This window comes from Ctenopharyngodon idella, chromosome 13 (genome assembly GCF_019924925.1).
Source record: "Ctenopharyngodon idella isolate HZGC_01 chromosome 13, HZGC01, whole genome shotgun sequence".
Classification (NCBI taxonomy): domain Eukaryota; kingdom Metazoa; phylum Chordata; class Actinopteri; order Cypriniformes; family Xenocyprididae; genus Ctenopharyngodon; species Ctenopharyngodon idella.
This window is the reverse complement of record NC_067232.1, coordinates 31,187,517-31,199,810: the sequence shown is the minus strand read 5'-3', so window position 1 is coordinate 31,199,810 and position 12,294 is coordinate 31,187,517. Positions and strand designations below refer to the sequence as shown.

The window sequence follows — 12,294 nt, the reverse complement described above, 5'->3', positions numbered from 1 at the left end:
ATATTAGGACTAGAATGGACTTTTGTTAAAAAAAATGACTGGAAAAAACTTTGACGAGCATAAACTCGTCATGGGTTGATTATTACTAAACACAAGCGGTATCATCCACCCTTTGACTCATTTACTGTGTGGGTTAAAAAAAAACACACACAGAGGAAACTAGTTGACCAAGCTGGCTGTCAGGCAGTGTGCAACTTCCCTTTCATCAAAAATTATGTGTCTATAACTGTCAAGCGAGGCTACACGTCACAGACACAAACTCTGCTGAAGCGTATGGGTGTCACATTCACCACTCTCTGAAGAAGACAAGCAAGACGCTCATTGTAGTTTATAGCGATGGAACCAACAACAATCAGAGAAGGATACTTGGTGAAAAAGGTAAGAGTTGGAGTTTTATCTTGTGGTACAATAGCTTTGCTATACTTCAGGGTTTGTGAGATTTTTTGTAAGATGTGTCAATATTACTGAATTCTGATAATTTTACTGAGAAGTAAAATTGAAGAAACAGACTCACCACAAAGCACTGATGTCATATGATTATGTTAAGTAATTTTTTCGCCCATGAAGTTGCTCCATTTTGAGAACAGAATGGGAAACATCCTCTTTTTTTTTCCAAAAATAAAACCCAATCAATGCAGCATTTAACACATATTGTCTACAGTTCATTTTTGACCTTATGGTTCTTTGGATTTAATTCTTACAAAGGGTTCAATGTGGATTTCTTTGAGATAGCATTTTGCTGTTTCTCTGAAAAACTAGAATAATTTGCGAATCAGGATCTGGAAACTGAAAGTACAGTATAGTAATTCTGACCACAACATATGTGAGCTAAAATACAGAACTGAAAATGACAGAAATTGAATGTTTCCACTTCACTAAATTCATTCGTGATTGCACTGTTGTAATCTTTTACGTGAAACGATTTGTTTACTCTAACCTCGGGAAAATTTTTTTTTTGAATTTAGTATTTTTTCATGTCATTTCATTGTTTAGAGCATAAGAAACAAACACATTTTAAAAATTTTTTTATATATAATTCATATGTTATGCTATGTCCTCGAAAGTGGACTTAGTTGTTAAAAAAATAAAATGACATGTATAGGCAAAAACAATGGGATTATTTTTCGTTCACCAATAAATTTTTTATGTTTCAGGAGTTTTTTTTAATCAAACTTTGTTTAAAGATGATTCTCAACTATGTTATGAAAGATATAATGGAATGAATTGATATACCATTTTACGTCATACAATATGTTGGTAAAATGGCCGTACATGGGGTTTCCCATTCGATACAATGTATCTATACACTGTATCTAATTTGCATATTAATGTGTTCTTGGAGCAACATGTAATGAAAAAATAAGTATAAATAATATACATTTGAATAATATAAATATATAATGGGAGTAATAGTTGGCAACATATTCATAATAATATCTAATATTTCATAAATATTAAAATTGCCTGATAAACATGATTTAGTCCCGGTGTCCTCCTCGGAGGACATGCATGAAATCAACGTTTTGTAACAGAAATTTAGATTTTGATTAGAAACCCCATAACATTTTCCTGAGATGTTGACTTATAACAAATAGTTTGAAAATTAGTCAGATTTAAATGATAATTACAAAATATTATCATATTTCCATAAGAGTGCTAAATTTGATCATTCAGTCATTTTTAAAGACCAAGGAGAAGTTGGTCTTCAAACTTTTGATATCTCTGAAAAGCCCTGAATGTGCTCTTTACAGGACATCCAGACTTAAAACTGTGACATGTATGGTGTCAGAGAAATTCACTAAAATATAATGTCCTCGTACAAAGACAGAGGGACCCAAGAGGTTAAAGATATATCTTATAGCTCATCAAGTATTGAGTCAGTACATCTACTTTGGCCATTTTAGGAAGCTAAAGTGTTCTTCTTCTGTAGGGTACTGTGCTGAACACGTGGAAAGTGGTGTGGGTGGTTTTAGCAGATGATGCCATAGAGTTTTACAAGAAAAAGACGGACAACAGTCCGAAAGGAATGATCCCTCTGAAGGGGGCGACTCTGACCAGCCCATGCCAGGATTTCACTAAAAGAACGGTGGAGGAATCACATGTCTTTAAAACCAATATACCTCTGACAAATCTTGATTGTTTAATTAATATCTTCCTTCGTATGCTTTTCAACAGCTAGTGTTTAAGGTCAGTGCAGCTAAGAAACAGGACCATTTCTTCCAAGCGACCCACCTGGAGGAAAGGGAGCTTTGGGTTAAAGATGTCAAGAGAGCGATCACTTGTTTACAGGGTGGCAAGAAGTTTGCCAGGAAGTCAACGCGGAGATCCATTCGGTTACCGGAAAATGTTAACCTGAGGTATTACCTTATGATTTCAGTTATAAAACTGCACTGAACAAAAGTTTCGTTCACTTGCTATAAAAAGACAACTCTGAAAGACCTTAAAGTCAGCATGAAACAGAAGTTGAACTAGTCTTTTCTTCGTGACGTATATCGAGTGAAACGGCTTCTCAAACAAGAACAAATGTAGGGCGGGGCTTGATTTTGTCCGTGGGGAATTGATTGGATGGTTGTGATTTGCTATTGGTGGATCTCATGTGAGTGACAGGTTGCCCGCCCTCATCATCAGAGAAGAGAAAAGACGCTGCAAGATTAAGAGGAACATGAATTTAAAAAAAAGTGATGTGCATGGATAAATCATTTATAACAAATTCTGCAATATTCTGTAAAAAAAAGTTATAATCAGAATCGCGTGTTATAAAGTCAGAATTGTGAGATATAAAGTCAGAATTGAGTGATATAAAGTCAGAATTGCGAGTTATAAAGTCAGAATTGTGTGATATAAAGTCAGAATTGTGAGTTATAAAGTCAGAATTGTGTGATATAAAGTCAGAATTGTGAGTTATAAAGTCAGAATTGTGTGATATAAAGTCAGAATTGTGAGTTATAAAGTCAGAATTGTGAGTTATAAAGTCAGAATTGTGTGATATAAAGTCAGAATTGTGAATTATAAAGTCAGAATTGTGTGATATAAAGTCAGAATTGTGAGTTATAAAGTCAGAATTGTGTGATATAAAGTCAGAATTGCGAGATATAAAGTCAGAATTGCGAGTTATAAAGTCAGAATTGTGTGTTATAAAGTCAGAATTGCGAGTTATAAAGTCAGAATTGTGTGTTATAAAGTCAGAATTGCGAGTTATAAAGTCAGAATTGCGAGTTATAAAGTCAGAATTGAGTGACAAAGTCAGAATTGTGTGTTATAAAGTCAGAATTGCGAGTTATAAAGTCAGAATTGCGAGTTATAAAGTCAGAATTGTGTGTTATAAAGTCAGAATTGAGTGACATAAAGTCAGAATTGAGTGACATAAAGTCAGAATTGTGTGTTGTAAAGTCAGAATTGAGTGATATAAAGTCAAAATTCAGTGATAAAGTCAAAATCATGAGTTATAAAGTCAGAATTGTGTGATATAAAGTCAGAATTGTGTGTTATAAAGTCAGAATTGCGAGTTATAAAGTCAGAATTGTGAGTTATGAAGTCAGAATTGTGTGATATAAAGTCAGAATTGTGTGATATAAAGTCAGAATTGCGAGTTATAAAGTCAGAATTGCGAGTTATAAAGTCAGAATTGTGAGTTATGAAGTCAGAATTGTGTGATATAAAGTCAGAATTGTGTGATATAAAGTCAGAATTGCGAGTTATAAAGTCAGAATTGTGAGTTATGAAGTCAGAATTGTGTGATATAAAGTCAGAATTGTGTGATATAAAGTCAGAATTGTGAGTTATAAAGTCAGAATTGTGTGATATAAAGTCAGAATTGCGAGTTATAAAGTCAGAATTGTGTGATATAAAGTCAGAATTGCGAGTTATAAAGTTAGAATTGTGAGTTATAAAGTCAGAATTGTGTGATATAAAGTCAGAATTGCGAGTTATAAAGTCAGAATTGTGAGTTATAAAGTCAGAATTGTGTGATATAAAGTCAGAATTGTGTGATATAAAGTCAGAATTGCGAGTTATAAAGTCAGAATTGTGAGTTATAAAGTCAGAATTGTGTGATATAAAGTCAGAATTGCGAGTTATAAAGTCAGAATTGTGAGTTATAAAGTCAGAATTGAGTGATATAAAGTCAGAATTGAGTGATATAAAGTCAGAATTGTGTGTTATAAAGTCAGAATTGAGTGATATAAAGTCAGAATTGCGAGTTATAAAGTCAGAATTGAGTGATAAAGTCAGAATTGAGTGATATAAAGTCAGAATTGCGAGTTATAAAGTCAGAATTGAGTGATAAAGTCAGAATTGTGTGATATAAAGTCAGAATTGTGTGATATAAAGTCAGAATTGCGAGTTATAAAGTCAGAATTGTGAGTTATAAAGTCAGAATTGTGTGATATAAAGTCAGAATTGCGAGTTATAAAGTCAGAATTGAGTGATATAAAGTCAGAATTGTGTGTTATAAAGTCAGAATTGCGAGTTATAAAGTCAGAATTGAGTGATAAAGTCAGAATTGAGTGATATAAAGTCAGAATTGTGAGTTATAAAGTCAGAATTGAGTGATAAAGTCAGAATTGTGTGATATAAAGTCAGAATTGCGAGTTATAAAGTCAGAATTGTGTGTTATAAAGTCAGAATTGTGTGATATAAAGTCAGAATTGTGTGTTATAAAGTCAGAATTGTGTGATATAAAGTCAGAATTGTGTGTTATAAAGTCAGAATTGTGTGATATAAAGTCAGAATTGCGAGTTATAAAGTTAGAATTGTGTGATATAAAGTCAGAATTGTGTGATATAAAGTCAGAATTGCGAGTTATAAAGTCAGAATTGTGAGTTATAAAGTCAGAATTGAGTGATATAAAGTCAGAATTGAGTGATATAAAGTCAGAATTGCGAGTTATAAAGTCAGAATTGAGTGATAAAGTCAGAATTGAGTGATATAAAGTCAGAATTGCGAGTTATAAAGTCAGAATTGAGTGATAAAGTCAGAATTGTGTGATATAAAGTCAGAATTGTGTGATATAAAGTCAGAATTGCGAGTTATAAAGTCAGAATTGTGAGTTATAAAGTCAGAATTGTGTGATATAAAGTCAGAATTGCGAGTTATAAAGTCAGAATTGAGTGATATAAAGTCAGAATTGAGTGATATAAAGTCAGAATTGTGTGTTATAAAGTCAGAATTGCGAGTTATAAAGTCAGAATTGAGTGATAAAGTCAGAATTGAGTGATATAAAGTCAGAATTGTGAGTTATAAAGTCAGAATTGAGTGATAAAGTCAGAATTGTGTGATATAAAGTCAGAATTGTGTGATATAAAGTCAGAATTGCGAGTTATAAAGTCAGAATTGTGTGTTATAAAGTCAGAATTGTGTGATATAAAGTCAGAATTGTGTGATATAAAGTCAGAATCGTGTGTTATAAAGTCAGAATTGTGTGATATAAAGTCAGAATTGTGTGTTATAAAGTCAGAATTGTGTGATATAAAGTCAGAATTGTGTGATATAAAGTCAGAATTGAGTGATATAAAGTCAGAATTGTGTGATATAAAGTCAGAATTGCGAGTTATAAAGTCAGAATTGTGTGATATAAAGTCAGAATTGTGTGTTATAAAGTCAGAATTGTGTGATATAAAGTCAGAATTGTGTGATATAAAGTCAGAATTGAGTGATATAAAGTCAGAATTGAGTGATATAAAGTCAGAATTGTGTGTTATAAAGTCAGAATTGTGTGTTATAAAGTCAGAATTGTGTGATATAAAGTCAGAATTGTGTGATATAAAGTCAGAATTGTGAGTTATAAAGTCAGAATTGTGTGACATAAAGTCAGAATTGCGAGTTATAGTGAGAATTGTGAGATAAAAATTCATAATTATAGTACCTTTTTTAATGTTTTATTTAGTGGCGGAAACAAGCTTCCATAGTATTCTGCTAAAACTTGAGAAATGTGATAAGTAAAGTTTGAAAGACCCTGCTGTGAACTGTAAAACTGTTTAAACATTGCTTTTGTTCTGTCTGTTTTCAGTGAACTGTATGTTCTAATGAAAGATCAAGACACAGGTGTTAAAGAGCTGAAGCTAGAGAAGGACAAAAGGCTGTTTAATCACTGTTTCACAGGTGAGATATTCATTTCATAACATAAAATAAAGAACTAGACAAAACCGGTCTTACTGCTACAACTAAATTGCCTAGACACAGCTGAATGATTACTGAGGTCGTATCCTCTGCAGAAACATCTCCATTTAATCTCTCTAATCTTTCTTTCTGCAAGTTTTGTTCACCTGTAAATGTCATCTCATGGATCTTCTGTGATGGTCTACTTGCAGGAAACACAGTGATTGACTGGTTGATCTCTGAGGGGAAGGCCAGAAACAGACCCGAGGGACTGATGCTGGCCAGCGGACTGCTCAATGAGGGATTCCTGCAGCCCGCTGGAGACGTGTCCAAAGATGGGGCAGAAAAAGGAGCAGAGTGTGTTTTCTTGGACCAAACGGAGGCTCTTTATTATTTTGTAAGTATACAAATCATATAGAGCACTATTATTTATTGGATCTATTCTAAAACCTAGTGAGTTGTCAGAAAGTTTTTTTGCAAAAATTGTACCTTTAGGGGTACAACAGCTTGTCACTGGGACACAACCCTTAAAGAGGACCTATTATGCTTTTTTCCATGTTGATCTTCCTTTAGTGTGTAATGTTGCTGTTTGTCCAAAGCACAAAGTCACTCCAGTGGGAGTTATTCTATATATCAGTGCTTTTGTCCACTTTCAACCACTTTTCTTTGAGGAGAGGGTCTATGGGTGGGTAAATGTACTGTATGGGCTTTTTAAGGTCTTTCTATCTAATGGAGAAAATAAGCTCACACAATTTACATATGAACACGACGGAGATGGCGGAAAAAGAGAGCATCAGCTTTCGTTTCTGTTCTGACAGCTGCAAGACCAGCCGAACACTGTGAGTGTGTGTTAGAAATCAGGAATGGTGAGAGAACATCGTGCTTGGTGCATTTATCATCTTGCAGCCGTTTAAATCCCGACTGGATAGCGCGCTTCCCATAATAGTTATGCATTATGTCAGCAGGTCTTTTGTGGCTGTTTGAACACATTCGACCACATGAGCGTCTACACTACGAAAGCAAACCGGTTGTTTTCGACTACCTCTCAAAAGTGGACAATTTCAAAATGTTTTATGCCTGTTTTTAGCATCATCCACTTGTGACTGGATTGATGAAAACACTTCTTAATACCAGGTGTAAACAGGGCCTTATGGTAGTAACATGTACCCTTAAGGTACTACTATGAACCTTTTAGGGGTAAAAAGGTACAAAGTTGTCTTTTTAAGGGTTCTGCCCCAGTGGCAAGCTGCTGGACCCCTAAAGGTACAAATTTTGCAAATTTTACATAAGAACATAAGAACTCTTGACACAAATGTCTGTTTTAAAAGAACAAGAAATATAAGCTTAATAATATATTGTAAATATATAATAATTCATTCAAAAAGTGATTAAAAAATAGCTTCTTACTTGGCAATATGCTAAAGTGAAACTGAAATGTGTGAATTATCTTATGCACTTCTCATGAGTCTTTGTATCTTGGTGAGATTGAAAGACGTGTATATGGCATGTGCAAAAAACATTGAAGTGGTTGTATGAAGCGAGAGCTGTTGCTGAGGCTGTACGTGTTTGCTGATTTGCAGGCCGACAGTGGTTTCTTTTGTGAGGGTTACTCCAGTGATGAAGATGTGATCATGAAGGAGGAATTCAGAGGTGCAATAGTCAAACAAGGCTGTTTGCTGAAACAGGTAAGCTAAAATATACCAAGTTCTGTCATGAAACTCTAGATGCGCAGGCTGATGGGTGCTTAACGCAACCTGCTGACAATTACATTGTTAACTACACGGCACAAGCTGATTGGTTCCTGTTACATCTGCAACCAATGAGCTTGCTGCTCAACATTCAAATAGTCGTTCAGTGTATGCTGTAGCAGTTTGAGATGCGCTTTTAGAGTTCCTCTGAAACCCTCCACCTTCCCCAGCTCCACCTGTATAGATTAGCTACATGTAATTTCATAGATGCTACTTATGCAGCAGCAGCTTGTCTTACATGCTCACAGCAGCGTAAAGACAGCCATGAAAACAGCTAAAAACGCTGTATTCTGCTGCCAGGCCAGTAGTTGGCGATGTCACTTTGTAAAGAAACGATACGCACCTATAGACCGAACACATAATATGCGTGCACATGCACCACTGTTTTCACAAATTCACATTTTTGTAGTTTACATGGAGACGATAACGTTATTGTTTTCAAAAACGTGCACTTTGGAATCTGTTTTCAAACGTTTGCATTTTCAGGCCCCTAAAATGCCGTTGCCTTGTAAATGAACGGCCAAAACGCATAAAATGTTTTCTATTTTTAGTTGAAAACAGTGTCATGTATATGGCCCCTCAACCGTTGAACAGACACTGGCAGTGTTATTTCAGCAGGTTGGTGATTAAATGTGTGTCCTCTACAGATGAGAGAATCTCACAAAACCTGAACTTGAGAATAAGAAAGACATAAGAAATTAGGAAACACTTTACAATAAAGTCTCTTTTGTTAATATTAGTTATTGCATTAGACAACATGATCATGACGAAAATTTCCTGATAATTTACTCACCCCCATGTCATCCAAGATGTTCATGTCTTTCTTTTTTCAGTGGAAAAGAAATGAAGGTTTTTGAGGAAAACATTCCAGGATTTTTCTCCATATAGTGGACTTCACTGGGGTTCAACGGGTTGAAGGTTCAAATGTCAGTTTCAGTGCAGCTTCAAAGGGCTCTACATGATCCCAGACGAGGAATAAGAGTCTTATCTAGAGAAACCATTGGGCATTTTTAAAAAGTATATACAAAAAAACGTATATACTTTTTAACCACAAATGCTCGTCTTGCTCTTAAATAAGACTCCTATTCCTCGTCTGGGATCGTGTAGAGCTCTTTGAAGCTGCACTGAAACTAACATTTGGACCTTCAACCCATTGAACCCCAGTGAAGTCCACTATATGGAGAAAAATCCTGGGATGTTTTCCTCAAAAACCTTCATTTCTTTTCCACTGAAGAAAGAAAGACATAAACATCTTGGATGACATGGGGGTGAGTAAATTATCAGGAAATTTTCATTCTGAAGTGAACTAATCCTATAAAATGTATTATTAAATGTAGAGATTAACATTAGCTAAGATTAATGCTAGAATTATTGTTCATGTTTACTAATGTAGTTTACTAATGTTAATAAATTAAACCTTATTGTAAAGTGTTATCTTAAGCAAACTAAGCTATTACTTTTACAATTATTTTTATTTATTCAAACAAGCATTGATTTTAATGGTCCCATATTACTTTTCTTCTTGCAAAATATAAGTATTTACAGTATTTATAAGTATTTATACTACGGGGCTGTTGAATGCTCAAATCTGATTGGTTGACCAGCGTTCTAAGGCGTACAGTTATTTTCAGGGAAATGCACGGCTAAAGTAGTTCCAGGCAGGTCTTGACCGCATTACAGTTCCATATTATTTCGCCAAACGTTTTCAGTTATTTCAATAGGTCCTGCAGACTACAACCGCAAAAGACACAAAACCCACAACGACACTGACCATGAAAATAAATATAGTAAACAATAGGGTGAAAACGACAAATTATTGTCATGGTTTTTGCCACAAAATATGTTTTATTGTGTCCAGAAAGTGCATACTCTCTTGCGCTCTCTCTCCCTCTTTCAAATGTACACACCTACTGTATAGTACGTACACACAATCAAACAGAAACGTTTTGTCAGCGCTGCTCTGATGAATTAATCAGTAAAATAGTTTAGCAACTTAAAAGCTACATGACTCACCAGCGAGGAAATAACTGTGTGGTTCTTGAGGTAGGTACAATTTTAGCTTCGCTATTAGTAGATGCTGCTGCCGTGAGAGAGGCACAGACTCAGGAAGGCTAATTAACATGCTTATTCTCTCTCTCTCTCTCTCTCTCTCTCTCTCTCTAACTGCGTTAATAACTGTATCAACGGTATTATTCTGCAATCAAGGCTCAAGCCTCCATTACTAGTTCTGAAATGACGTTTTTGAATTAGCAACGGAGGCTTGGGATGAGATGCGTAAGAAATTAGTCCCACACACAAGAGAGTTTTAAGGACAAAAATCTGACAAATGTCTTGAAATACTACATCAAAACAGTGTCTTGAGGTGTGATAACCGTAGTATAAGTGGAATAATTGACCGAGGTGTAACTCCGCTTCGCGCCGTGGCCGCATTACCACCTTGGGTGTGCATTATTTTCTAAGAATTCAACGGCCCGGAGTCAATTATTCCTTACATAAGAAAGATGTTTTCGGACATTTCGTCTTTATTTATTTATTTATTTTTTGTCCTATACAGGGTCACCGGCGAAAGAACTGGAAAGTCAGAAAGTTTATCCTTAGAGATGATCCCGCTTATATCCACTACTATGATCCCACCAAGGTAAGCATGTTCCTATCATATTTAAACATTATATATGTATATATATCTTAAATGTAACATTAAAACATACTTTCGTATGGTCTGTCTGTCTCTGTAAGGGTGAGAATGATCCGCTCGGCTCCATTCACCTGCGTGGCTCAGTCGTGACTGCGGTGGAATATGTGCCTGATGGTATGACGACTCCATCTAAATGATAAAACAAAACATGATGACAACAACACATCCATTTTAAATATGCCAAATTCTAATGAGACACAAAATCTGTCAAGAACGTTTCATATATATAATATTCAAACTGTAAAGCATTTATACAATATATAATGTATGCAAATGTTTCTCTCTCTTATAAACTCCTGCAGCCAAGAAACTGGAGGCTGATGGGAATCTCTTTGAGATCATCACTTCGGATGAGACGCACTACTACCTGCAGGCGGCTACATCTGATGAGCGCAAGGATTGGATCAAAGCCATACAAAGTGTTGCAAAGTCAGGAAAATAACAGTATTAGATCCATCCTGTGGTCTGAAGAACTACAAACTTGCTCATTAAAGACATGCAGAGTTGGGATCTGTTTGAAAGAAAGTGTTGTCTACGCACCAGAAATGTCTCCTCTTCAGCATTTTCTAAAAATAAAAACTAGAGTTTGTTTCTTCACCTTCCGTATTTGGCAAAAACAAGAGGCTTTCTAACAGTCATGTGACACATTTTGTCACATAAAAAAAAGAAGTTAGAGACAGGATGTGGGCAAATGTGTTGTTTCACCAGAGACTGATACAGAATGCCATTTATCTGTCCATCCAGAACTGTCAACGCATTGGAAAACATGTTCGGGGAATCTTCAATGTCCAGCATTTTCCTGTCTATATTTAAAGTAGTAGCACTTCCTGTTTCTCATCTTGAGTTTTTCCAGATATAGAGATGTAACAGTCTCGTAGTGTAACAAAAACTGTCTAAAATCATCACAGACCTACTGCTATGCATATATATAAACTTACAATTTTCTAACTATATAACTTAACAACTAACTATCATTTACATGCATTCACAATGTAAGTACTTGGAGTAACACAATAAAAGTGAAAAGAAAAAAAACTGTTTGAAATATGTGTTATGTTAAATGTGAATAGTTATAGTTCTCTAGCTAGAATTAGCATTGCTGTTCTTTATGAAAGCTTGTTTCCGCCACGGAATAAAAAAAAAATTAAAAAGGTAACTGCAACTTTTTATCTCACAATTCTGACCTTTTTTCCTCAGAATTAAGAGTTTATAATTTACAATTTGGACATTATAACTCACAAATCTGAGAAAAAAAGTCTGAATTGTGAGATGTAAACTTGTAACTGTGAGTCATAAATTCTGAACTGAAAGATATAAAATCACAATTCTGACTTTTTCCCCTCAGAATTTTGAGATATATATATATACACTTGCAATTCTGAGAAAAAAGTCAGAATTGTTAGATAAAAAGTCATAATTACCCTTTTTTTTAGTCCATGGCGGAAACAAGTTTCCACATAGACGCTATACTGCCATCTATCTGCACAATAAATAATTATGTTACCTGTCCATCAAAAAGTAGCAACTTGAGCATCATTACTCAGGATTTTCTCCATCATCAAACCGTCCACCTTGTGTAAGGCGTACGAATGTTTACGCTTATTTTTGTCTTTCTGTCTTCTGATCTCAGACATTTTCTGTTTCTTCAGTCAGATACTGATTCCCTTTCGAAGTGGAACTTCAATGCTGCGTCACAAGTTGATGTTATGGGGAACGCCCTCAGCGTGTCCAGTGTCTGAATACATGTAACAAACA

At 35.0% G+C, this 12,294-nt stretch overlaps 1 protein-coding gene across 1 annotated transcript; it reads left to right on the top strand.

Moving 5' to 3' along the window:
* Positions 1-142: 142 nt before the first annotated feature.
* plek (pleckstrin) lies at positions 143-11,908 on the top strand. Its single transcript, XM_051916895.1, has 9 exons — positions 143-378; positions 1,931-2,086; positions 2,176-2,357; positions 6,008-6,099; positions 6,309-6,493; positions 7,677-7,781; positions 10,399-10,482; positions 10,581-10,653; positions 10,842-11,908. Exons 1-9 carry the CDS (start codon positions 337-339, stop codon positions 10,979-10,981), a joined length of 1,059 nt encoding a protein of 352 aa, XP_051772855.1. The 5' UTR covers positions 143-336; the 3' UTR covers positions 10,982-11,908.
* The last annotated feature ends 386 nt before the right edge of the window (positions 11,909-12,294 follow it).